Below are 27108 nucleotides of genomic sequence, written 5' to 3' on the forward strand. Positions count from 1 at the left end.
GACAGCAACGATTAATCAAAACAAACAATTACAAAAATGGGTGCTATTGATTTTCTTGTTTTCATTAGTTTTGATCTTTTCAAAACTTATTTTTCTTTCTTTCCTTATGTCGTATATCTCTGTATAAAAGTTATACAAATTTTAACAAGAATACCTTACGTTACTTTAGTACTTTCTCCTGTAATACTATGGTAGGATATTAATTTCTAATCTTGATGCACGAAATTTGTATTAATACAAAACGTTGATGAAATTTCAAAGCTTCATCTGAAAAGGTTCTTTCTACAAGAAACAAGAATGCCAAGTAAAATCACTTATGAATAAATGGGTCACAAAATGGATAAAGATATATTTGAAATGTTTTATTAACTTGATCTTATTTCATAGGAACGTGTACCCGTCAGTTTCTTTTGATTTTACGACATATCAAGCATTTAACCTACCCCAATTCATACCCATTAACAGACACCCCGATTTACAAGAATACATTGAGGAACTGATCCTGGATGTTATTAGTAAATTGACCCACATTTATCGGTTTTGTATTTGTATCATTGATAAAGAAAATGGATTACGTATAGAGAAGTATGTCTTAGATTTTGGTGAATTTCAACATCAACAAAGTAATGAACAAGATGATGATGTAATTAATGAGACTGAAGTATTTGATGAGTTTCGATCCAGCTTGAATAGTTTGATTAGTCATTTGGAGAAGTTAAATGCCATTAAGGATGATGCCGTCAGTTTTGAAGTTGTCATTAATGCCATCGATTTAGAACTAGGACATAGAGGAATGGAAAATATTAAGAATTTAGATGCCAAGTTGGGTTACGACAGAGATATAAATTGGACTAAGGCCCATGAGGACGAGAATTTACCTGAAGAGACAGAACATGTTGGATTATATAAACCAAAGATAAATATGACCTCGTTGGTAGGTTGTGATGTGGGACCGCTTATCATTCATCAATTCTGTGAACGGCTAACCCTATCTGACGGCACATTGGAATCCATTTATTCTAATATGGACGAGAGTAGCATTATGGAATCATTACCTTGACTTATGAATAATTGAATTTAAATAGAATTTTATTAATTTTGTAATATTAGTGTTCATTTATATATAGTTTAAATAAGAAGAAGCAATAGGTCAACTATATTTCTTCAGGAATGTGTCCATCTACTTGCTGAGCTTCTCCAACATCAACTTCGCCCTTGTTTGAGAAGTTTACTAATCTCTTTTTGCTTGGTTTTCTGTTTACATCATTGGTACGAACCCAATCGAAATTATCTCCGTTCTTTACAGGTAAAAAATCATCACTTGAAGAAGTTGACATAGATGTTGGGGTATTATTATCGTTTTTGTTATCAGAAAATTCAGCTACAGGTTCAAGTGCTTGCTTTGTGTTGCTTTTTGAAGAATCAGAATTCCTTTGTGATTTATTCCAAAATACTGAGTCCCTTAAACCCAAACTTGATTTCCTTGGGTCTTTCGGTATTATGTCATCCTCCTTTATCTCAGTATTCATCAAATCTGCCGTTGTCACAGTGTTTAACGACATGGAGCTATCTCTATTATATTTGCTTGGATTGAAACTATTATTCTTCCATGATTTCATTGTAGCAGGTTGAGAATCCATGTAAAATGAAGATGTGGGCCTTGTTGGATTGAAAATTGCATTTTGGCTTTCATCCTTTAATAACAGTTCATCACTTTGGGAATGGAATGGATCAGCATAAAGTCCATTGGTATCATTTTTCTCGTCATCAATGGTAGAATTTTCAGAGTCAGTTAATGAACTTTGATCCAGTTTCATCTCATTTAACGCGGTTAACCTCTTGGCCAACTGAGAATTTTGAGAATCATCATCGAATGGGTTTTGTAATGAAGTAACCGCTTGTTTAGGATCATTTGCTGGATTATTGACATCTGGTTTGCTTATATTTCTTACCATTTCTTCATCTGGGACTTGTGATTTGTTATTTTGTTTACGTTTCCAGAACATGAATAATAGGATAGCAATGATGATTATCACCCCAACTGGGATGGCTACACCACACGCTATGGCCACAGTTTTTGAATTGTTAGATTTATGATTCTTTTGGATAGGAGTGACTACACCACTTGAAGAAGAGCTTGCTGTGGTTGAAGTAATGGTAACAGATCCAGTTGAAGTAGAGGATGCATGAGACGTAGAAGTTGTGCTTGAATGGTGATAAGTGGAGGTTACATTCAAAGAAGAAGTATGGTTTTTAGAATGGTTAGATTTGGAATCCATACCAATTATCTTGAAGGATAACTCTTCTGATAATGATTTTTCCTGAGCTCTCAGTCCAATTGATAGGTAGTCAAAATCATTTGGTACTTGTCCAATTAAAGTTAGGTTGGAGGAATGAAATGATAGCCAATCATGAGATTGTGATGAATTTGTGTAAAATACTGAAATATTTGTATTTGATGGATCTGTAAATTGAGATGGTAGAAAGCTATATTGAAACCATTCATTCCTTGTTGCATTAATATTTGGCAATGAAGAAACGGCAAAAAGGTTTGTTGTGGAAACAACATCAAAATTCAAGTAGATGACATCATCATAGATGTCATATATGGCGACAGAGAAGTTATTTGCACTAGAGGAGGAAGTGTCGCTAGGTAAACTTCCTGATAAGGTGAAATTATTTAATTGTACCCAGTCTGGTGCATTCACTAGGGTTGGAGTACTTAAATTACCCATAGTAATCTCATTATTATCTAAGAAGACATAATTTAATGGAATATCATAGTTGAAATCTCCTGAATCAGTGACATTAATTATCATTGAGTTTTGAATAGAGGTTGTCAATTGATGAGCTCCCACGATTAAATTGAAAGGTACTTCAATACCAGAATAACCTTCAATATCAGTTGCGATTAATACTAGTCCATATGAGAATTCAGGAGCGATGGCGGAATTCACGACTGGAGCAGTCCCACTGAATCTTAAGTCACTGGAGTCAAAAAATAACCAATTGGGTAAAGGAGCATTATACTGTTCAGAACGACCATAAAATGCTTTTATGGAGCTTTGGTTAACGAATGCCGAACGATCGAAAGTGACATTAAACACTTGGTTAGGCGCCAAGATAAGACCTTCCTTACCGTTAGTATTACCATAATTTTTCAATAGAGCTAATAGATTAAAATCATTAGCTAATTGAAGACTTGATTTTTTCGTTACGGCCAACTGATAAGTATTATTTAGGTATGAATTGTCTGTTTCATCGAAACCTTGAAGTATGAAATTAAAATAATCGGTTTCAGTATCATCATCAAGGAGGGCGGCAGATGGACTTCCTGATATAGTTCTTGATTGTGTATCGAAAGTTAACCATTCGGGAAGGTCGAATACTTGATACGTTATTTGTGAATATTTATTATTGGATGATTGATACGTCGTGTTCGATAACTGGAAAGAAAACGACTCATCGATCCTTGCCACTGGAGGATATTGTTTGTTAATTGGATATGCCTCGTAAGGTTGAGCATATGTTAGGCTAAAAAGCCTGGATATTATTAGCAACAGTGGGAAAATTGTTATACATTGGAATATTGTCATTGCTGTAGTTTGGTACTGTCTTATTCTATAGTAGGGCTACTTGTAATAAAGGAAGGGTACAAGTTGTTTAGTCAACGGTTATAAGGAATGAAGATAGTTGGTTCTGAGTCGTCCACCTTCGAAGAAAGAATATGTGTTCAAGATATTGGAAAAATAATATTATCAACATTGCTCGAGTTGATGCTATTTTAGCTAAAGATGCAGTTTCCTGAAGGATAATATTACTCGAATAGACCTCCATCATTACTGTAATAGGAAAAGTAAATGAAGCATATCTGCTAGACACGAAATGCTCTGCAGTTGAAACGTTTTTTGACACGAAAATTTTGGCGTATTTACGCGTCAGTCCTCTGAAAAAAAAAACTCGCGAATTCGATATGTAATTTTTCGTTTACAGAAATCAGACCCTTAACAACAATAATGTGCGGTTGATGTCTCAATACCTTGTCCTATTCCCGGAACAAATGAGCTGAACGTCCCTCTAGAGTTTAGATTGATAGATGTTCTATGAATAGTACAAACTCCTGCATATGGGTAATTGTACCTAGTTAACCCGGTAGACTTATCACGCATATATCTGTTTTCCTACGCATGCATTTATATGCAACTGAGTGGATTTTCAACTCACTAGTTAATTTATCTTGTACTACAGGCCATACGTCCATACTATTCGATTCTACACTTTAAACCAGAAGACAGCTTGATTTTTTATTGAAGTTGTGATATTAATACGTTGCAATTATAATACTAATTAACTATAGAAACATATGCTTTAATATTGGGCGTAAGTTTCAAATTCGCTTCTTTTCACTAACTACTTTAGAGCAAATAACGGAACTCTTGTTAGTTCCTTTAAAACGGTTATTGTTCATGCCGTGTTCATGCGTTTGACAGTTCATTTTATTGTTTTTTTTCCAATCTATGCAGTCTTGTACAACACATTGCATCACCATGGAAGTTCAACGACAATTTTTCCGTACTAGCAACAATGCAGCTTGTAAACCTATATAAAGCTTTTCTTGCCTCTCTGATGAGGTTCTCATAGGGCCCAAATAGTTCCCGCAACACCTTTTTTACCAGTTGCTCCCCCATCCAAGGAAACTTTCGCTCTCGACGATAATTGAAAGTTCTTTCTTTTCATATAATTTCTAAGTAGAAAATTCTGTCCAACCATTGGCATTTGCACTGATTGAAGTAAAAACTAAATAGGACAAATAATTCTGTTTTGCTCGTGAGGTAAAGGTAGGCGGCTGATGTACAAAATTTTAATGTTTCATATTAAGTCACTTGTCATATGTTGGAAGGAAATTGAAAATTTAATAATTATTATAAATTTGTTGTTTCTTATGATCTGAAGCTTATTTGCCTTCTGATTTTACCAGAAATTGTGATCCACAAGAAGCCAATTCCCCATAGAGTCTCTTATCATCAATAACCTTAATAAATGCTCTCCATCTTCTGTTAGTATGAGTATTTCGTATTTGTTATCGAAAAGGCAATTACCCCAGTTAGTTATCAATTTATTGGTTGAAGCAAACTTTATTTTATATAGCCTATGTTATCTCTTAGGGGTCGGAATGATTATGTTTTGTTTTTGGCAAGTATTGACGCTTTTATTATTCATTTACCTGGAAAACTTGGTAAGAGGACCTTTGTTTTACTACGATCTAAAGAAAAACATTAAAAATGATAACTTACAAGAAACCAAGTAGTCTTGTAATTAACATCTCGAACTGAGGAGTACAAAGCTGGATATATGTTATAAAGAATCGTGTTCGATGACGTTTGTAGAGTTGGTTTGGTGAACAATGTCATCCATACATTCAAAAGTCACCATACATGAAAATCTGGTCTAAAATACTTGATCAATAGAAGTTAACGCGATTGGGATTACTTATTTCTAGTGTAAGTAAGTTATTGTCTCTATTATTGCTGAGCTTACAATTGTTTCGATTTTTGACGACGGCGGCCCCTTTCATAGTAACAAATTTCGAAAAACGATCGACCAGTATGTTAACTTTCCATATAAACCTGAGTACTATTAACTAAGGGAAGACTATCTATACCGTTGGTAAGTTACAAAGACGGACATACAAACAAGCTAACATCCCTCCGAATAAAATGCCAAGATTGGAAGATCTTGAAATCAAGAAGTATTGGAACATCTTCTCCAATTTAAAACCTGTGGATAATAAAGTCGATCACGATCAAGTATCGCCCATTCTTTATAATTCCAAGTTAGATTCATCCATCCTAAACAAGATTTGGTTCCTTGCTGATATTGATGATGATGATAAACTGGATTTTGAAGAATTCGTCATTTGTATGAGACTAATCTTCGATATGATTAATAAGAATATCGAAGAAGTCCCTGAGGAATTACCTGCTTGGTTAATTCCCGGAAGTAAAGCTAAATTGGTGAAAGAGAGAGTGGAAAGAAAACAAAAGGAAAATGCCGACCTCCCAAAGAAGGAACCACCAAAGGTAGATTGGTATATGAGTCCTCAAGATTTAACTCAATACCAGAAAATATTAGATTCTTGTGGAACCGCAACGGATGGAAGCTTCACCTTTGCTGCCTTATCCATCCCTTTAAAATCTAAATTCTTCAACATCGGTTCAAGTGATTTATCAAAGGCTTGGGACTTAATTAATCCAAAAAACTTGGCTTCCATTGATAAAGATCCTGCTCTATTATTTATTCATTGTCTAAGGCAAAGAAATGATATTGGTGCCATTATCCCATTTGAACTGCCCACTGCTTTAGCTGAGACTGTGAATAAACAACAAATTAAGTATGACTTGAATGCCACTCAATCGTCATCAACAAGAGCAACCGCAGCACCTGTGGAGAAGAAAACTGAGTCATCACAACAAAAACAACCAACAACTGTTTCAAACACAAACCCAGATACTGAAATTAAGGCATTAGAAACAAAGTTACACAACTTAGATTCTAAACTTACTGACTCAAGTAAGAAGTCAACAGATCTATCTTCTATACCATCCGAAAAATTGGATTTAATAAGAGAACAGTATGAGGGACTTCTAGAATACTTGCTAAATCAAGCAAGCTCACCAGCAAATAATTCCCCTGTAGATGTTAGGGTAGTCACAGAGGATTTAGATAACATTGAACAACAAGTAAATGGGTTAGAAACGTATTTACAAAATAAGAAACAAGAGCTACAATCTTTGAATGAAGAGATTCAATCGTATTCTCATTAGGCGAATGAAATTATTTATAAATATGTATCTTAAGTAGAACTAATTATTTGTCTCTTTTTTCATTCGAATGGTAGTTTCATTTGCGCTATTTCATATATATACAACGTACTAATGTCGAGTTTAATGCTTCTTTTTTATATTATTCTATGATTAAATTACATATGTTGTCTGTTTGCAGTTCTTGGCTTAGCACGTATAATATTATCAACTCTCAAGAGAACTTCTGCAGCTTCAGAAGCTGAACCAACAACAGCTCTCTTTAATTTGTAACTTTCCACAATACCTAACTCCCTCATATCTGCAATAGTACCGTTATTTAAATCAAGACCGGATGTGGCTATGCCATTGTAAATTGAGGATCTTAGCTTGGTTATCAACTCACTGCTATCAAAACCAGCATTGTCGGCTAGAATAGTAGGTAATTGTCTTAAAGCACGAGCAAAAGCCTCGACAGCTAAAGATTTCTTACCGTCAACGTTTTGAGCCTCGGTGTCAACAGCTTTAGACATCAGCATTTCAGCGCAACCACCACCAAGAACAGTTCTTGTCTCCTTTGTAGTCTGAGATAAGACAGATAGAGCATCATGTAGAGATCTTTCTGCTTCATCAAGAACTTGCTCAGTAGCACCTCTTAGGACGATAGTACAGGCTTGACCTGCCTTACAACCACTGAATTTCAGGAAACTTTCTTCACCAATGATAATTTCTTCGATCAAATCACATTCACCCAGTTTACATTTTTCAGGGTTATCAAAAGTGGATACTACTTCACCACCTGTTACTAATGCCAATCTTTCAACACCTTCAAAATCAGCGTGTTCAATTGAATTTATTCCTAGGTCGGTGAATAGTTGTTCTGGATAATCATAAATCAATTGCCTGTTAATAAACGTGTTGATGCCAAACTTAGAAATCTTCATAATTTTGCTTTTCATCTTTTCACGCTCAGCCTTTTCCAACTCTGCTAATTTGGAAGTGGAATCTACTTTGAATTTGGTACCAAAAATTTTGACTTTATCTGTATCTAATGTGGTATTTGCGATTAAAATTTTTGCATTCTCTATTCTCTTTGGTTGATTATTACCAAATTTCTTGGCTAGAATAAACCCTTCATCTAAAAAGGAATCAGATAGTTTACCACCTAAAATCTTAATAATTTGAATATGCTCTAAATTGGTGGAGCCCTTTAGTCTTAAGATGGCATCGGTAGTTAAATTTGAAAAATATTCTTTATCTTGAGATAAAATCTTGGAAGATAAAGTGGTCTTGGCGATATGAACTAAGTCATCACGGAATTTCTCTGGATTGGAGGAATTATCCACGGCAGCATTTTCGAGGGCCTTCAATGCTGCATGAGAAGCAATTCTATAACCTTCTATAATTGTTTGTGGATGAATCTTGGATTGGTCAATCAACTTTTCTGCTTCTCTTAACAACTCGGCACTCAAAACAGTAACACTTGTAGTACCATCACCGACTTCATCATCTTGAACTTTGCTAATGTTGACAAGGACCTTAGCTGCAGGATTATCTAATGGAATTGATTTCAAAATAGTAGCTCCATCATTAGTGACTAATGATCTATCACTGGATGCACTTTGCAATAATTTGTCCATACCCTTTGGGCCTAGTGTACTTTTGACTAAATCACCGACCGCAATGGCCCCCACAAATGCAGACATACGAGCATTTTCCGCTCTTTCTTCCGTTACTTGATCACCAAAAATCTGGACACTCATCCTCGTTAAGACTAATTTTAGGTTCTTGGGTTGTGAGATGCTTTATTTGTTTTAACTCTATATATGCGAACTGCCAATAAATCAAACTTCTATGAATTTCTTTACCGAACAATTTTCGCCACCATACTAAATAAATCGTTTTAAACGACGAGCCAGTTAATCATTAATGAATACCCGTATGAAGATTTAATTTAAAAAAAGCTATTCTTTTTTGTTCATAGTCCATTTATTTAAATAACGAGAAATTTGGGAGTTGTTTGGAAAGAAACTTTTTTATTTATTTTTCTTCTTTTAGTTCGAATAAAAATGAAATTTGATAACAAAAAATAGTCTCTAAAATTTATCCTTAAAAAGTAAACAAAATAAAAAGTATCTGATAAGAATTGTGTTCCTTATCTTGTAGAGCAATGGTAGGGTTACTTTGTTCAGTCATTTTTATTATTAATATACAATATTTTCTTCGTGGTTTTTTCTATATAATAAAATATATAATATCTAAACTAATATTTAACCAATACATTCTTTCTAACTTTTCTTACCCTTTATATAGTTTTCCATTTGGGTAGAAATATTTTCTTCACATAGAAACCAGAGATATTCAGACGTCGTCGGATAAGCCTATTCTGATCATAGAATTTTCTAGAATGTTCTACAACTTTTTTGTCAAACTCTAAAATTATTCTTTTCTTTTTGATCATATTCTATATTGTTCTTTTTCATTCTTTGTGGAACAACTTGCTCTTTGATAGACGTATCCTATCCATCTTGTAGAATATTCGGTTCCAGCAGTATCTAATTATGGTAATGCTGCAGAATTTACAATATATCTGGCATTATATATTTAGGCATTTTATTATTTTCTTTTTTAGTTCTTTGCCATAATAAAGAAAAGTAGGATTTGAATGGAACCAATAGTCTAAAATAAAGGTTCTTGAATTTGAAATCTCCTTCAGTTCCTTCTAATATCTATCCCGGAAAAGACTTGTAAATTTATGTATCACATGTATTTTTACAATAATGATATGCATCGTTTTATTTCGTTTAAATAGATATACAACTTGTATAATTACATAGTTATCTATTATCTTTTTGTAATGTCATCCTCCGTAACCGTTTTTTTCACTGTTGATGTTATATTTATCCAGAAATTGCATCTTCAGAAAACTTGACAGCTTGTTCGAAAGAATTTTGATCCCCCTTCTTAAGTAATCCTACACTAGTTAGTTCCTGCATCACCTTCGAAACTTGAACTAAGAATTCATGAGAAATTTCAAATTGCTCCTCCAAATTTGGAATGGATTTATAAGTACCAAATTCTGTGGCTACCATTGCCATGGCATCAGTCTTAACGTTCCCGTTATGTAAATACTTTTGTAAGAAAAATTCCCACATCATGGCCATCAACGTGTTCGGAGAAGAAGACTTAAATGGAGCGTTTCTAACAATATTCTTTTGCCATTCATTGTTATCTAAAGAGAGTCTATCGAATTCATTTGCGGTTAAAGAAGAAACAATTGTAGCTTCATACAGTTCATTCATATTTTTCTTAATAAAATCTAAATGCTCTCTGAAGACTAAGGTTCTTTTATCAATTGGTCCATGGTAGTTGGTTGGTTTTTGATCAACTTGGAATAATGTCAAGATACGCGTGATCAATAAGACATATTGAGATTCTTGTGGATAGGATCGTAGAGTAGAGTCGGATAAAGCAAACCTGACAACAGGCTTTAATTCCTCAGATAAGGATAATACGTTCATCTTAACAAACATTAGGAAGATTAAAATTGATTCGAAGTAGTTAGCACTTATTTCCAATTCGTTTAGTTTTAAAAGGATGGTACCCCATTTGGTTGGCTTTAATAAATTCTTCGATGAGTCAAAGTCAAAAAATTCCAATTGGTACAACATCCTCAAGAAACTGGTCGATAATAAATCAAATGAGGCAAAGAGTTTATCCGCTTTGGGAACAGAGTTTGGGAAAATGACCTTTTCAGAAACAAAGCTCTTACTTAAATCGGTCGATTCGTTAAGAGTGTTGATGAACTCGCCAATCGAGAAAACCTTATTAACGTCATCTGTCTTCACAACTAATCTGTTTGTTTTTTCAAAAATGGATGGTGACACTCTATTAGTCAATTGAGTGGATGAGCCAGGAGAAAACCATTTCACTTGCTTAATGGGTTTCATCTGATAGTATCTATTAATTGGTTGAGTCAACAAATTTATTTCCTTGTTCTTGAAAGTATCAACCGATAATTTAATTAGTTCTCTATAAGAATCAGAAGAACCACCATCTAGTGGTGGCTCTTCCGGGTAAACTCCAGTTGTGATAGCATCAAACAATCTTCCACTAACAAGACCCAAAGATCTGTAGAAATAATATTCTGATGGTAGTTGTTGAGCAATAAAATCATGAACGTCATTAGGAATTTGAGGGTCTGAGGAAGTAGAATCTGAGACTGATTCTGACGAAGAAGTTGTGTCAGGTGACTTTGACTTAATATCTTTTTTATCCTTTGATGGCCGATTTGGCATATAAACTTCAACTTTACCACTATCTTTCAAGACAGGCATATATCTCAACGAAGAAATACCCTTCTCATATTTCAATACATATTTTGCACTTTCTTCCTTCACAGGGTTGGACAATTGATAAGCATAGAAATTTGTTCCTGTATTTAACACCATTTCCAGAGCAAAATCGAAAACCTTAGAGCCAGGGTAAATTTGTAAAGGTGGCAGAGTAGTTGGTTGTAGATCGTTCCCGACAGCCATAGCGATATCTACAAATTCATCCTGAGAACATCTAAATTCCTTAAGGACTCTAGATTTCTCAATGAATCTAAAATCTTTGTTTGGAAATTCCATACCCAAGATGAATTTGTCAATATTCTTAAGCATTAAACAATCAGTTGGTCCATAAATTGCATCAATATAACTTTCTTCTAATAAGTATGCAAGTTGTAACCATGAGCTGTAAGGTGCTACTTGATATGTAATATCATGATCAATGAAATAATTGATTAAATTTGATTGGTACCTTGTGTACTCAATACTGGTGCTATATCTGAAAGGCTCTTGAGGTTGAATTGGTTGATCAATATAAGTCTTAGAGCTAGTAGTCATCAAATTACTCCATTGAGTCCAACCTTTATGTCTTTGGGCCAACAAGAGTTCTCTGTTTGTCTTAATTGTCTGAGTCCCTGGACTTCCTGATGGGATCGAAATGTCTAAATTAGATGAAGAAGAAGCTTCAGCGGCAGAGGCGGTAAAATAGCCTGAACTTTCCAATTGATTAAAAACAAGAGAACCATTAAACACGAAGACAGGCGTAATCTTATATTCCTTAAAGATTTTCAAATCACTTTCCAAGTACATTTTCAAACTCAATGGGAAACCACCGATAGCATCCAAAAATTGTTCCTTCTTGCTTGTCAATAGTCTCGAGACGTAATGATTGACATCAATACCCAAGGTTGCATTCTTCAAGGATTCAATAGGGTACGAGCCAACGAGACCTCTTTCAAAGAGATACGATTCCAACGATTTGATGGGCATTTCCAATCGTCAATTCCGGAAGTTGAATGTTTTATCAAAGAACAAAGGGCGAGTGGATGATACGGCGACACAATTGGTTAAGCAAACCGAGAATACCTGCAATGTCCTTCAATGTTCGATATCAGGAATCGAATATCTTCACTTTATCTTCCAGAAGAGTGAACACCAGTTCGAGGTAAAACTAACCAACGGTTCCACCATTGAAAGAAATCAAATCCCTTCCACTGTAATCGCCGCCAGTCAAACAAGCGCAATTGACCATTTCGCGGATGGAAAATTTCATCGTCGCACACGGCGACATTAGACAACCTGTTCAATTGAAACGTAAGACTACGTTATTTGACTTTATCTGAACCAAGTGAGGACTCAACGTCTCTAACAATCGCTTTGCACTGCTGTAAATAGGTTATATTGGTGAGTTTAGCATTGAGAAAACGAATTGAATTGTTTAACTGCCGAAGTCCACGATGAAAGTAAACTTTATTAAGGTATTCTTCACACTTTTATCCATCTTTGGTACCCTAGCGACATCTTTGGGCAATGATAAGTTACTTAAGGCTGCTAACAAACGTTCTAATAAGGTTATCAATTTAACCAATAAAAATTACAAGAGAATTTTAAATGACTCGCAAGATGCAAACCTTATTGTATTATTCTCGACTACCTCAGCTCAATTTGGTTGTAACTTATGTGCAGAATTAGAATCTGAATTCGATAATATTGTAGCTTCATGGTTTCAAGATCATCCAGATGCAACTTCCAAGTTAGACCCATCTAAGGCACTATTCTTTGCCAAGGCAGACGTCAAGAATCCCCAAAATATTCCAGAGGTATTTACCTACTATAAACTTGCACAAATTCCAAGAATCTATTTCTTCCCTGCTGGTCAAGATATGGACACATTCACTGTCCTAGAAATGCCACAAGAACCTGGTATGAGCCGTGTACACAATTTGATCGAAATTATTAAACATGTCGTTCAGATTGAAGATTTCACTACGCATGAACCTGTTAACTGGTCATCCTTCATCATTACTACTATCACTGTCTTTATCTCAGTATTTATCTTGAGAAAGAATACATCTGTGGCGTTACGTTTACTATCCTCTAAAATTATTTGGGGTGTTCTATCTGGATGCTTTATCATCTTGATGATTAGTGGTCAAATGTTTAATAAGATTAGAAATACTATGTTGGCTGGAACCACACAAGAAGGTGAAATAATATACTTTATGCCAAACGATTTCCAAAACCAATTTGCTATCGAAACGCAAGTCATTGGTGTCACTTACGGTGTTTTAGCTGCCTTACTCATTGTTCTCGTTATAGGAATCCCTAAACTAACAGATGCATACAAGAAATCAAACCGTCGTTCCGTTATTGAAGCATCATTTTCAATCTTATGTGCTGTGTTAATTTATATGTTCTTTTCTGCCCTAACTTATGTCTTTGGAATCAAGAGTAGCAGCTATCCATATCAATTAACTAAATTGGCAAGATTATTCAACTAAGATCTTAACCTTGCAACAAAAATATAATATGATTATGTAGGCTAGATGCTGCCAATTATATAAAGAATAAAATATTTCATATACTAAACCTTCCAGTATGTCACCTCAAAAGTTTAAAGTTTATTTTTATTAAATAGCTATAAAGTATATATGATCTCTTATTCGCTGTCTTCCGCACTTTTATGACTTTTTTTCTTTCCACCAAAAATACCATGTCTGAGTTTCCCAACGGTTCCCAGACCAGCACCAATAACCGTCGTACCTGCTTTCAAACCAGTACCAATACCCTTTGAGGCAATATCACCAACTTTAGTTTCACGTTTGGTAACAGTTGTTACGTATTTTGGTTCGAACTCAAAATCAAGATGTAAAATACCACCATCCTCACCATTCTCTCCGTCTACTTGAATGTCTATACTCGTTGTTCCTTTGGGGTCTACTTGGCTTAATGGAAGGGAGGCCCAACCTATCGTGTCATCGGCACTTGTGCTATCCCAGTCCATCACCCTAATGACCAACGTATCATACATACGATTACCCACTTGTATAGTTCCTGTATCATTCCATGTTGGATTCAATGTTTTCTTGACTGTCTTTGTCTTCCATGCAGGTTCACCCTTTTCAGCATTTACATAGAATTTCAGATATGGATCAGAGAACCCGTTCAAATCAGAAGGTAATAAATTCTCTGCGCTCTTTGCTGTGATTGTTAAATCACCGGAATTTGATATCAAATCAGCTTGTGGTAACTCAGAAACATCTATTGGGAACCAGGAAACTTGTACCATTAGAGTAGAACTGTCGTCCCCTGATAAAGTTAGGATTGATGGCCTATAATAACTTTTCTTGATAAGTTCTAAGGTGGGGATAGTAACAGAACACACAATACTTTCCACTTTATTTGAATTTCTTTTCTTGGTAACTTTAAGCATTGTCATGGAACTTTCAAGCTCCTTTATCATAACATCACCAGTCCACCCAGTTCTAATAACCTTTGATTGCGTTTCCGGACTGGTGAAACGAGCATGTCCATTTGCATCAAAGAAAGCTTGGACGTAATATCCAGCACCAGGTACACTACCATCCAACACTGACATAGCTAAGACACCAGATTTATACTTTAACAAATCATCCAATTCAAGCTTCTGTTTATCACCATATAGACTTTCCAATTCGGTAATTTCAGCTTCGTCCTCTTTTATCTCTTGCTGTTCATCCGCTGATAAACTAGTTATTTTGACTGACTTCTTACGTGCTTCAATGGCTTTCTTCTTTTTCTGAATCTTTTCTAAATCTTGGATTTCCTCTAGTGTTAGAATTGGCATTGATGGATAGAATGCAACTGTATATGTAACATCACCCTTAGAACCTTTTTTACTTACTAAACGCCCCACCCTTGGTTTATTATCAGACTTTTGAATATATTTGTCTGATTCATCTTTTTCAAATAGTTCTTGTAAATTTACATCAAATTTCCCTAAGGAACGATCTTTATTGACGGTTTCCACATCCATACATTCGATGGTAATTCTTTGATTTGGAGAGGTTACTGCGACATATATAGCCTGGTTCCATACAGGATTCAATGTTTGTTCCCTTGTTTCAGTTCTACCCTTAGATAAACCATTAACCAAAACCTTTGCATAAGGATCAATCTTACCGATCTTTTCCAAGTTCTTCAAATGCTCTGCCTTTTGAATAAATACTCTAACAGCACCAATTGGTGGAGTATAAGCAATTGAGGTGGAACCTAAATCAAGAACGGCAGGTTTCCAATAAGTGGTAACTTTCAATTCACCTTTAGAATTTTTCAATGGAATCAATTTCTTATCAGTTTGTGTTCTATCAATCAGATCATTCAATGATTGAATTGTCGATGTGATAATACTATCATCGTTACCATCTTTAACGACAAACTTACATCTGGCCTTACGACGATCAACAATGACAGCTTCGTATTCTTCATTCCATCCAAAAACTTCTTCATCTGTGGCTATCTTCTTCGTGGAAAGAACCAATTTGGCATTCAAATAAAGTTCCACGTAAGCATTAACCTTTGTACCAAGCTCAGCCAACCCTCTTGCTTCTTCAATGACAACTTTAGTTACACCAGTATTCAAATCTGGTAATTCTTCCACTACCCCATTAGGTAATCTCTTTGGTGATAATGTTGGGAAGAACCTCAAGTCATAAGTTAAGTCACCCATTGGTTTAGAGTTTCTTAGGAAAGATGCAGTAATTTTCTTTTGTTCTCTTTGATCATGCAATGAATTTAAATTATAAACGATTCTACCCAATACTTTATCCTTTAATCTGTCACGTTTATCATAAAGAGATATAGTCAATGGATCAGTAAAAGTTTCAAGTAAGACATAAATGGTTTCATTCCAGACAGGATTCAATGTATCTCTCACAGTTCTTGTCTTCCCAACAATTTTACCTGATAATTCAAATGCTAAATATGGATCAATAGACACGTTAAGCATACTGGAAGAACGTACAATATTTTTGGCATTCTTTACTGTAATTTCTAAAATACCTATAGCCAGATTAGCTTGGGAAATCAGTTGTGGAATGTTTAATTGTAAAGAGAATGGTGGTAAAAGTACAGGTCCCATGTATTTCTTTGCCATTTGGTTGATCAACGGCAAAAGACCTGGAATAGATAAAATTTCCATATTGAAAAGAGTGTTACCAAATAATGAAGCAACAAAATCAATATCGGGAACTTCTAATAATTGAACGTTAACGGTTTCCACATGTGGGAAGGGGGTCATTAACTTAAAACGAACCCTGGTGTCTGCCTTGAATGATATATCAGATACTGATACTGGGATAGTGACACCAAATACATTTGCCTTTATGACAACTTTTTGATTAACGTAATTTCTTACTTGTTTTGCATCCATATCTGATAAATCATGTGGTGTGAATGAAACACCCCAATCCACGACAACGACATCGCTTGCTGTATTTTGGAAAGTTCTTACATGATCAATTCTTGGTGGCTTGACCCCTAAAGTAAATTGATCTATCCAAAGTGCTTTAATAAAGGGTGGAATTGATGGATTTGTTCTTAGGATATCATTTACCTGTTGCACAATCATTCCAGACACATGAGGCTCAATAATAGGCCAATATTTTGTTAACAAATTATTTAACCATTCTAATGATTCAAAATCGTCTTCCACTTTTTGTACCGTAATTTCCTTTTGAGCCAAATCTCTAATAGAAGCTCTGTATTTCTTCACAGAGGTTCTATATAACAGAGCAGTTATAAGTACGACGAAGAACACAGGTCCAAATGAAAAATGGAAATATCCAAAACCAAATGATAAGAGACCACCAACAAAAAATACAGCTACTGAATGGTACCAATCCCCATACATATTATCTGGAATAATATTATTCAAGATAGTTTCCTTATTCAAATCCAGTAGGTAGTCTTCCGGAGTCAATTCATCCTTTTCTTCCCAATTTCCGATTTGCTTCCACCCAACATAGGCGGCGTCCATCACTGGCCTATTAATTTTATTTGTACCTACATTAGAGGCGACCTTATCCTCTGAGATGGTGGTACTTGTTCTTTCGAGCTTGTGCGGTTGGTTTGTGATATCACCAGCCTCAGCGCCCATCGTTAATATATTTGTTAGATAGAGTTACTTGCTTCGTCAAATATAACGTTGTTAATTCTAATAAAGACTTTCCCTTTGTGTTTATTGGACTACTCCCCGATGTTGTTGGAGAGAAAACTGTTCTTTAAATGGTGAAACATGATGGATAAAATATTTCCAGGACGGCAGTATCAGCTAATTTTTCACTTTAAGGGGGGATGTTGAAATAAGGGGACGTTTTTTTGACGGCGCGATGTTACGTAGTGAATTCGAGAAACAAAAGAGTTTAAGAAAGATTTAACGTTGTCATCTTTGGACGGGGACGTATCAGATTATGAGACATTAGTTACGTTATAGACCTAAACTTTTATACTAATTAATTGTAATGGTTATTGGAAGTGTAACAAATTTTTTTGGAAAGAAACAGGCACTAGTTTTTGCTTCATAGCGTTTGAAAATATTAGAGGAAGCAGCATCAAAAATATTCATAAAAGATTGATCTAGTGTCTCCATCCTCCAATTGTGGTGACAAAAATTTCCTGATATGAGCTTATTGATAATACTATAGTTTAATTAGATATCCTTTCGGTTTACAATCTAAGCTGCCAATTAATTGGTAATTTATGGATGCTTATTATTAGTAACATCCAGGCTTTTTAAAAAACTTACTTTTTATAATTCTGTTGCTTTCGCTGTAATATGTAAATATTTAATATACATAACATTTCACTTTTCAATCTTCAAGTCTCAAGGAATTGTTGGTGTATTTATATATCAGGAACCTATTACCTTTTCCCATTGCATCTATTTCCATTGTTTCATGTTGAAACTTGTCATGACGCTTCCTCTTTATTCATTCATATTATAATATTGGATTGAATATAACTAAGTGTGAATGAAACGGCGGAATTTTCGTTACCCGGCTTGCAAAGAAAGGTGTCAACTGGGTTCATTGTTTTAACAAAAAAAATAGAAAAATTAAGACTCCATGGCCAAGCTGGTTAAGGCGTGCGACTGTTAATCGCAAGATCGTGAGTTCAATCCTCACTGGGGTCGGTTACTTTTTTTACTTCTGATTGAGTTAACGTTACTTATAAGAATTGCTAAAATCAATCGAACAAATTTATGGAGAGTTAGGTGTTCATATCAGTATTTTTTTGCGAAGCTTGGCTTTAATGAGCATGTTTCTGAGAATCTGGGGGGACCACTAGTAACTGACAATTTCAATTCCAATTTTAATAGGATCATGGATTTAATGACAGATGACCAGTACAGAGCTGCGATCTCTCAGTTCTTCTGTTGATAGAATACCTTAACCAATCTACCATGTCAGAAAATCCCCTACCTACGTCAAGACAAGATTGTCAAACTGACCATTATGGGAATATCATAGATTTAATGCCTCCAAATTCAAGACAGGTTTTGCGAATTGCATTAAACTTAAAATATCTCATAGATAAACTCATCCCAATAGCTATTGATGAATCGGAAATCGTAAAGGATGGTTCTAATGTACTTACCCCTAAAGTGATTCAACTTACTTATGAGGCATGTGGTGGAGATCAAAGCAATAAGGAATACCAACAGAAATACAGAGCTGTCCTGGTATTTTGCCTCATTAAGGTATCATCATGGTATAATCAATTATCTTCTGTGGAGATAAGTAATTCAAAATTATATGATGTAAGATCCATCACCGCCCAACAATTAGCAAAGATAATCATCGCTAAGGAGGAGAAAAAAAATCTACACTTCTTATTCATGCAAATGCTTTTGAGAAAATATGCCATTAATGAAAATGATAAAGATGTTGAACCTACGAATGCTGTAGAAATGGCCACTGATTTACATTGTACCATAGTTATTGGTTCTAATGGATTTCAACGATGTCTGAGGTGGCTTTGGAGAGGTTGGATTGTGCAGAGCAGACATGATCCTATGATATTTATCAAGGAGGAAAGAATTGCATCAACAAAGTTTTGGCATCATTTCAATCCTGAGAGAATTAAGACACCAAAATACCAAAATATTTTGCAAATCATCTTCAGTATACTATTTCTTCTGATTTTTACTTCAGTGGTCAACGGGAAATCTGGAACTACAGTGGCCCCATTAGCGCCAATAGAAGGTATTTTTTTTGTTTTTACCTTTGGATATATCTGTGATGAAATATTTAAACTTTATTATGTGGGAGTAGCTTACTTTTCATTTTGGACTTTATTCAATGACACATTATATTTGGTCATATTATTTTCCATGTTTTTCAGATTTAATAGCATATTCCCAACTTTTTTAAAAAATCGTCCCCCAGAATATTGGGATAGAATATCTTACAGATTGTTATCATGCGCTGCTCCTTTAGTATGGTCTCGACTATTGCTCTATCTAGAATCCGAGAGATTTGTTGGTGCCATGATGGTGGTATTGAAACATATGATGAAAGAATCGTTGGTGTTCTTTGTTCTTTTGATATTAATCATGTTAGGGTTTGTCCAGGGGTTCCTTGGTTTAGATTTATCTGACGGTGAAAGAGAAATTACTGCCCCAATATTAACTAACTTAGTAATAACTGTGTTTGGTATGGGATCATTTGATGCATTTGAACACTTTGCACCCCCATATGCTGCTTTTTTGTATTACAGCTATTGTTTTATTGTCTCAGTAATACTCTTAAATATACTGATTGCTTTGTACTCCAATGCCTATCAACATGTGGTAGAGAATGCAGACGATGAATATATGGCTTTAATGTCTCAAAAAACTTTAAGATTCATTAGAGCACCAGATGAAGATGTTTATGTTTCACCCTTAAACTTAATCGAACTATGCTTTAAACCTATAATGTGCTTGTTAAATGAAGAAAGAAGGAAGGACCTAAATTACTTAGTAATGTTGATTCTTTATAGTCCAATGCTCACATACGTGGTAAGCAAAGAGATACGGGAAGCTAAGAGAATTAAGTATAATAGAATGAAGAACCTTCCTGATGATTCCAATGAAGTTGATACCCCTTGGGATTTAGGTGATGGATTCTTTGATTTTGATGAAAGTTTGTTTGGATATAGCGATGATAGAAATGGGTTTAGGGCAACCTTATCTATGAATCGAAGATCTCAGCAATTACAAAGGGAAGCGGAGAGAAGTGACAAGAATTTTTCTGTCAAGAACGATTGGTTTAAAGAGGTTAAGAGGATTTCAAACCTTAGAGAACCTGCAATATCATCAGAATTATCTGCCCTAGAGGAACGCTTGAACAAAATGAATCAACACACAAACAAAGAGTCGGAGGGTATTAGAAAGGATATACAAAAACTATTAGCTCTGAAATCGAACGATGAAGACCGCCCTATTTGGAATTAAGGGAGGCTGAAAGGTGTACAGCGTGAGTTGAACCAGTGCAAAATAATATTGCAACGATATAGCACCTCTCTTATATATTTTTATATTAATTAAATTACCAAATGGAACCATATTTGTTAAACAATATTTAGAAAAATTTGGCACTTGCCTAAATAGCCAAAATTCATATTCAAAAATGACCCTTTCCAATTATAAATGTCACATAAATCGTACGGTAGTTGCGTAGTAAGAGAAATTATTGTATGCTAACTAGGAACTATTCATGTATTTTATACGGTAATGTGATATATTTACCATACTAGCAACTACAACCTGCTGTTTGTCCAGCAGCATTTCCAGAATTAGCTAAATCAATTCTTTGTTCGTCAGAAATTGCCACACCGTTGGAATCAGTCTCTTGGTCTCCAGCCGTCTTTAATGGTATTTTCTCTCCGATAGCAACAAACGTTTCAGTGACATTGAGTCCAGTCTTCGCACTCGTTTCAAAAAAGAGAAGACCTTCCTCTTCAGCCAATTTTTCCCCTTCTTCACGAGCCACTTTCCTCTCATCTTCATTATTCTCTAGAACATCAACTTTATTTCCTACCAGGGCAATAATCATGTCTTTATTTGCTTGCTCATGTAATTCTTTAATCCAATGACGGGCCTTAATGAAAGACTGTGGTTTAGTAACGTCGTATACGATCAATGCAGCCTGAGCATTTCTATAGTACATAGGTGCCAAAGACGCAAATCTTTCTTGTCCTGCTGTATCCCAAATTTCGAATTTCACTGTATTGTCGTTGATATTAACACGTTGTGTTAGAAATGCAGCACCTATCGTTGGTTCCTTATTTTCTGAGAAATCATTGGAGACAAATCTTAACACTATGGAAGATTTCCCCACAGCAGCTTCTCCTAAGAGAACTAACTTTATCGATGTTACTGCTGAGTTCATATTGTGATTATGTTTGATATTACTTTATCCGGGTTTCGTATTGTTGCAAATAAAAGTGTGGCTCTGTTGAAAGGAGTGGGAGTTTCTTTTGAAATGAGTATTTCGATTTCGGTAACATTAAGGATTTTTCCTTGCGCCGCGACATACGTAGTGAATATTATCTTATCTATTGTTCTGATGAGATATGAACTAAGTATTTTAATTAGAGAAGGTTAATTTATCGTCAACTATATTGTTAGATACATGACTTATACTTGAGTAAATAGATACTTTTTTTTTGAAAATATTGTTACAATTTTGGTTTAGGAGCTGTAGTCGCTTCAATATTTGTGACCAAAGAACCATCAACGTCGTTCCCAGAGTCGCCAAAAAATGCTACAGTAACGGTCAAATCGTCTCTATACCTTCTACTCATAGGTGAAGGTATACTAACTAGAGTAGAGACATATTCCTTACTACCAGCAGAGCTCAAAGCATTTCTTATTAAATGAGTTGCAACGTTACTATCTTCAATGAAATATTCGGGATCCTTTGCATAATTTCTTTTCTTATCCTGGCTCATATATCTAAATGGCGGTCTTTGGGATTCCAAATCAGTTGATAAATCCTTTACTTCAGGCAGTTTACCCGTGGGAGTTTTTATATTACTTTCAGTCAATTTTGGATCCATATTCTTTTCCATCCACCTAATTACGAGAGCGGCAATCTGTTCGTTATTTAACAATTCAAATAACCCATCAGACCCTAGTACCATAAACTTCGTGTTAGGTGTAATCTTGGTAGTAGTTATTACAGGTTCTGCTGTCACGTATGGAGGAGTCTTAAAATCTCTTGGTTCCTTTCTAAAATATATCTTGACATGATCTGGTAATTCAGATAATGCCTTGCCATCCACTTTGTTCAATTTATAACGATAATCTCCGAATGCTCTCGATGGTTGTAAGCAACCTAAAATTCTTCCATTACGAATCACGTTTGGTTCATTAGGATGTTCGTTTCTTATTCTCTCCACTTCATGAATATTATCACCTGTTTGATCAACGGATAATGATTCCACTACCCATTTACCATCTTTATCCAACCCACCAATTAAAGCTCTGGAATCACCAGTAACAGCCACTTTCAAAGTTGAGTTCAAAGAGTTGTACACAGTTAAGAGTGCACATGAACCTGATATGGCTGGTAAAGTACCAATCATATTTTCATTGGTTGGATCCTTAAATAATTTTCTAAATGACTCATGAATGATATCGTTATCCAAAGTTAAAAACCCTGTCTTAATAGCTTCATCGAAGGACTCACCTGTAGGAGATGCAAATAGATCTGTTTCATTGGCGTATACTTTTCCCAATTGGTTAGCCACATATTTGACTAAATCAGTTCTTAATTTGGAAGATGTGAAGGCACCACTATGGCCATCGAATACCCCGAAAAAATACAAATCATCCTCTTCTGCTAAATCTTCGACTAAATTTTGTTCTTGTGAATGAGGTATTGTTATAATTTGTTCCATATGATTATCTTCAATGGGATGATTAGAAGGTAATTGAGATACATCATAACGGAATATACCCTTCCCACGATTAATGAAGTGACTTTCCTGACAATTACGTAATTTTGAATCGATTTCATTCTCATCCAGAATCAATATGGTCTTGTTCTTATCTTCCTCTGCTTTATTTATCATTCCCGTGGAAAAATCCCTAATAGCGTTAATTGAATCCAAATAAAGTGGTTCTGTCTTGAGGGTCAAATAAGAATATGAAAGCAGAAGGATGCCACCACCCAGTATGGTCAAACTGACATCTCTTCTATATGAGGATGATCTTCCACTACGCAATGATTTTGATTCATTAATGGAGTAAGTACGACACAGTAATTTGTTAACTGTCTTACGTGGTAAATGTCTCGATAGCAGCAACTTTGTTGTTCTTCCCAGCAATTTTGGATGGGATAGGAGAGACATCTTGGAATTGGTAATTTGGCAAACAGAGTATATGCCGGTGAGTTCTATTTCTGTTCTACTTGTACGTATGCAGAGGTTCAAATTAGTGTCTCTCTTCCTATATCCGAGGGCTATAGAACATTGCAATATGGAGTAATGGGGTCACCCGGATGGAGGTTCTTAGTTGAAAAAGTCGGTTCAATGATGCATGGGTTTCCGACACTTTCCAAGATTTGAGCATAGACAGTAAACTTATTCTCAGAGTACTGCAAAACAAGACTTTGAAAGAAAATACTGAAATTCTTTAGAAGAAGATAGGGTGCACCCTGAAATCTGGGGAAGAGTACTCAGCCTCTCAAGGAAAACATTCAAGATTTTTCTAAGAGATTTTCTGGCCTTCTTATCGTAATGGGATCAGACCGAGACTCGCTCAATTGATGTGTTGCTTCGAATAAATCTGCAAGCTAATCCATTTCCTTCAGAACGATAGTTTTCTTACACCTCCTGAAAGAAATATAAGGTTTAAGTACGTAATAATTTGACGAACTCTTGCGAATCCTCAAGTTCCGATCAAGATTCTGAGTTGACTGGATTTACAGCCTTTCATAGGTCCATGCACTTTGCTATGCTAAACATCCACCCCGCTTTACCCTTGCGTTAATTCTCCGTAACCAACTTTGCGTTAAAATACCTTACGTAGTTTCGGAGTTGACCAATAACAGCGGAGATATGTGTCGCCAAACCCTAGTGACACGAGGGGTTAACCCGATGTCGGCTTACCCTAGGGTTCGGCTGACCTCACGATCCCACGTCATATCCCAATCTGGAAATAAGCCCTCTCGATGCCACATCCACGTCATTTGCCCACGTCAGATCCCACGCCAAGAAACAGCTGTAGCTGACCAATCAAGGGCCCGGAAACCTCGGAAAATCCCACCAGCGCTGTCAGAAACACACGCAGGAGACGTGGGATATGCCACGGAGCTGTTTCTCGAGGGACGTGGGGTCTCGAGACACTGCGATGAAAAATTACCAGGTTTCAGTGACATATTTTTATTTCAAGCAGTTTTACCCTCGAAACACCCCAAATTTCACTCAAAATCGCAGTATTTCTCTTATTTCCCTAATATCTTAACACTCAATTGAGTACTCAGAGGAATAATATCGGAAACAACCCTTATTGGAACCCCCGTCTTGTTCTCTTTTCGAGGGAAAATTGGATCCAATACACTCAAAAACAATGCCAAGGAAAACAATAAAAGTCATGCACCTGATAAACACTTAGATTACAAAATTGGGCTCAGCAAAGCCGAACCTCGTTCTTGTCAATGAGATATTACTTTAACTTTCCAAAGACCGGAGCATCCCTTGACCGTTATTCGTTCATATATAACATTTATTGTCTCGAATTGAACCAATTAATGAACATCTCCACTATTCCGTGTACCCTTTCATTTTTCGTATATCGGTTTGATCTTACTTCAATTAGTACTTAAATTCTCCTCGATCTTCATCATTCTAACAGTTACTCCACTACTTAAACATAGTCTTTAAATTTAATCTTAATTTGAAAAATAATTTCATTTATCGTTAAGACATATCAAACGCATAAACTCTAAACCACATCAAGAGTAAAGAAAAACAAAACTACATGACACATATTACATTAGGTCAAGTGATTTGGTCCTCAGTGAGACCAATCATTAAAATTTATTTCATCATTGGTGCTGGGTTCGGCCTAGCAAGAATGGGGATCCTAACAGCAGAGGCAACAAGATCTATCTCAGATATCGTTTTGACCATTCTGTTACCGTCTCTATCATTTAACAAGATCGTCGCCAATATTGAAGATAAAGATATTAAAATGGTGGGTATTATATGTTTAACATCAGCATTAGTATTCGGTACAGGTTTAGGTTTCGCATTCATTATAAGACAATTCATGCCAGTCCCCAAAAAATGGAGAGGTGGTATCTTAGCAGGTGGGATGTTTCCAAATATTAGTGATTTACCAATCGCTTACTTACAAACTATGGATACTGGGTTTATCTTCACAGCGGCAGAAGGTGAAAAGGGTGTCGCCAATGTTATTATTTTCCTAGCCTGTTTCTTATTTTGTGTGTTTAATCTAGGTGGGTTCCGTTTAATCGAAAATGATTTCAATTATAAAGATGAAGAAAGTGCGGTACATCCAGAAGAATTGGAGGGAAATTCACTTTCTGATCATGCTGATACTCTAGATAACGGATCATCATCTTCAAGTGATGAACAAATATTAGAAACCAAGAAAGAAGAAAGTTCATCTAGTTCCAGTGCGACTCCAAATGATGCCAACAATGATAATGAAGTAGACTTAGCTGACGTTCAAGCTATAAAGAAGAATATAAGTCACACACAATTACAACGCGTTGAGTCATCAGCAGAATCAATTTCAACAGAACGTTCTACTGTTACATCAATCGATTCCCATGTTGTTGGAGAAACTCTAGGATTTGTCGGAAATGCAGGAAGTTTACATAGTGCAACTCAAAATAGTGTTGAAGCTCGTCGTACTAGAAGTCAACCAATTGCCTTGACTGCACCAGCTAGTGCAGTAAGAGAAAATGACTCAGGTATCACTGCATACAAGACTACATCCTATCAATCATTACGTTCCATTGATGCAAGACAATTACCTACTCAAACCATGGACGCTATTATTAATGAATATTCCAATGTTGATCAATTTGGTCAGAGAAGAAGACTTTCAATCTCCCCTGAGGTTGCCGGTGGTGTTGAAGGATTCAACAATGACTCACATTCTGTTATCGAAAGGATAAAGTCTTCAAATTTAACAAGAATTCTTACATCAGATGCCACCGTGAGCAAAAAAGATATTGAAGAATCTGGTAGTAGTTTACCAAACTGGATTCAAAAATTCCCCCTAACTCCATTTATTGTCTTCTTCTTAAAGAATTGTTTAAGACCATGTGCTATGGCAGTTATCGCCGCTTTAATTATTGCATTTATCCCATGGGTTAAAGCATTATTTGTTACAACACCAACTACTCCAAAAATTAAACAAGCTCCTGATGAACAACCAGCACTAGCATTTATAATGGATTTCACAAGTTATGTTGGTGCCGCTTCGGTCCCCTTTGGTCTTCTTCTATTAGGTGCAACCTTAGGTAGATTAAAGATTGGTAAATTGTACCCTGGTTTCTGGAAATCTGCAGTTTTACTTGTTTTCCTAAGACAATGTATTATGCCAATCTTTGGTGTTTTATGGTGTGATCGTTTGGTCAAGGCTGGCTGGGTTAATTGGGAAGATGATAAAATGTTATTATTCGTTATCGCTATTACGTGGTCACTGCCTACTATGACAACACTAATCTATTTCACAGCAAGTTATACTCCTTTGGATTGTGATGAACCAATTCAAATGGAATGTGTTTCCTTTTTCTTGATGATTCAGTATCCATTGATGGCTGTTGCCTTACCATTTTTGGTTTCATACTTCCTGAAGGTTCAAATGAAGGTCTAATATTTTATTTGTTTCTTGCAACTGGTAAGACAAGTCTATCACGTTTAACCAAAGCAAACATTAGTGCAAATATATATAAATGCACATTAACGACATG

At 35.5% G+C, this 27108-nt stretch overlaps 11 protein-coding genes and 1 non-coding gene across 12 annotated transcripts; 6 read left to right on the top strand and 6 right to left on the bottom strand.

The window, feature by feature from the left end:
- Positions 1-316: 316 nt before the first annotated feature.
- Positions 317-1060, top strand: REV7 (Rev7p; the record flags this gene model as incomplete). The annotated part of the gene is made up of 1 exon (XM_003675071.1): positions 317-1060. One exon carries the CDS (start codon positions 317-319, stop codon positions 1058-1060), a length of 744 nt encoding a protein of 247 aa, XP_003675119.1.
- Positions 1061-1154: 94 nt separating this feature from the next.
- Positions 1155-3596, bottom strand: AXL2 (Axl2p; the record flags this gene model as incomplete). The annotated part of the gene is made up of 1 exon (XM_003675072.1): positions 1155-3596. One exon carries the CDS (start codon positions 3594-3596, stop codon positions 1155-1157), a length of 2442 nt encoding a protein of 813 aa, XP_003675120.1.
- A 2121-nt stretch (positions 3597-5717) lies between these two features.
- Positions 5718-6824, top strand: END3 (End3p; the record flags this gene model as incomplete). The annotated part of the gene is made up of 1 exon (XM_003675073.1): positions 5718-6824. One exon carries the CDS (start codon positions 5718-5720, stop codon positions 6822-6824), a length of 1107 nt encoding a protein of 368 aa, XP_003675121.1.
- A 155-nt stretch (positions 6825-6979) lies between these two features.
- Positions 6980-8563, bottom strand: CCT2 (chaperonin-containing T-complex subunit CCT2; the record flags this gene model as incomplete). Its single annotated transcript, XM_003675074.1, has 1 exon — positions 6980-8563. One exon carries the CDS (start codon positions 8561-8563, stop codon positions 6980-6982), a length of 1584 nt encoding a protein of 527 aa, XP_003675122.1.
- A 1137-nt stretch (positions 8564-9700) lies between these two features.
- MKT1 (Mkt1p) lies at positions 9701-12121 on the bottom strand (the record flags this gene model as incomplete). The annotated part of the gene is made up of 1 exon (XM_003675075.1): positions 9701-12121. The coding sequence occupies one exon, from the start codon at positions 12119-12121 to the stop codon at positions 9701-9703; it is 2421 nt and encodes an 806-aa protein (XP_003675123.1).
- Positions 12122-12588: 467 nt separating this feature from the next.
- On the top strand, positions 12589-13632 carry OST3 (dolichyl-diphosphooligosaccharide--protein glycotransferase OST3; the record flags this gene model as incomplete). Its single annotated transcript, XM_003675076.1, has 1 exon — positions 12589-13632. One exon carries the CDS (start codon positions 12589-12591, stop codon positions 13630-13632), a length of 1044 nt encoding a protein of 347 aa, XP_003675124.1.
- Positions 13633-13790: 158 nt separating this feature from the next.
- On the bottom strand, positions 13791-17267 carry TCB1 (tricalbin; the record flags this gene model as incomplete). Its single annotated transcript, XM_003675077.1, has 1 exon — positions 13791-17267. The coding sequence occupies one exon, from the start codon at positions 17265-17267 to the stop codon at positions 13791-13793; it is 3477 nt and encodes a 1158-aa protein (XP_003675125.1).
- Positions 17268-18228: 961 nt separating this feature from the next.
- On the top strand, positions 18229-18302 carry NCAS0Btrna8N. The gene has a single exon. It is a non-coding gene; the product is annotated as a tRNA-Asn (tRNA).
- A 270-nt stretch (positions 18303-18572) lies between these two features.
- Positions 18573-20606, top strand: YVC1 (Yvc1p; the record flags this gene model as incomplete). The annotated part of the gene is made up of 1 exon (XM_003675078.1): positions 18573-20606. One exon carries the CDS (start codon positions 18573-18575, stop codon positions 20604-20606), a length of 2034 nt encoding a protein of 677 aa, XP_003675126.1.
- Positions 20607-20904: 298 nt separating this feature from the next.
- Positions 20905-21543, bottom strand: VPS21 (Rab family GTPase VPS21; the record flags this gene model as incomplete). The annotated part of the gene is made up of 1 exon (XM_003675079.1): positions 20905-21543. The coding sequence occupies one exon, from the start codon at positions 21541-21543 to the stop codon at positions 20905-20907; it is 639 nt and encodes a 212-aa protein (XP_003675127.1).
- Positions 21544-21832: 289 nt separating this feature from the next.
- Positions 21833-23509, bottom strand: PTC5 (type 2C protein phosphatase PTC5; the record flags this gene model as incomplete). Its single annotated transcript, XM_003675080.1, has 1 exon — positions 21833-23509. The coding sequence occupies one exon, from the start codon at positions 23507-23509 to the stop codon at positions 21833-21835; it is 1677 nt and encodes a 558-aa protein (XP_003675128.1).
- Positions 23510-25139: 1630 nt separating this feature from the next.
- ECM3 (putative ATPase ECM3) lies at positions 25140-27011 on the top strand (the record flags this gene model as incomplete). The annotated part of the gene is made up of 1 exon (XM_003675081.1): positions 25140-27011. The coding sequence occupies one exon, from the start codon at positions 25140-25142 to the stop codon at positions 27009-27011; it is 1872 nt and encodes a 623-aa protein (XP_003675129.1).
- Between the last annotated feature and the right edge of the window lie 97 nt (positions 27012-27108).

Source organism: Naumovozyma castellii, chromosome 2 (assembly GCF_000237345.1).
Source record: "Naumovozyma castellii chromosome 2, complete genome".
Lineage (NCBI taxonomy): Eukaryota > Fungi > Ascomycota > Saccharomycetes > Saccharomycetales > Saccharomycetaceae > Naumovozyma > Naumovozyma castellii.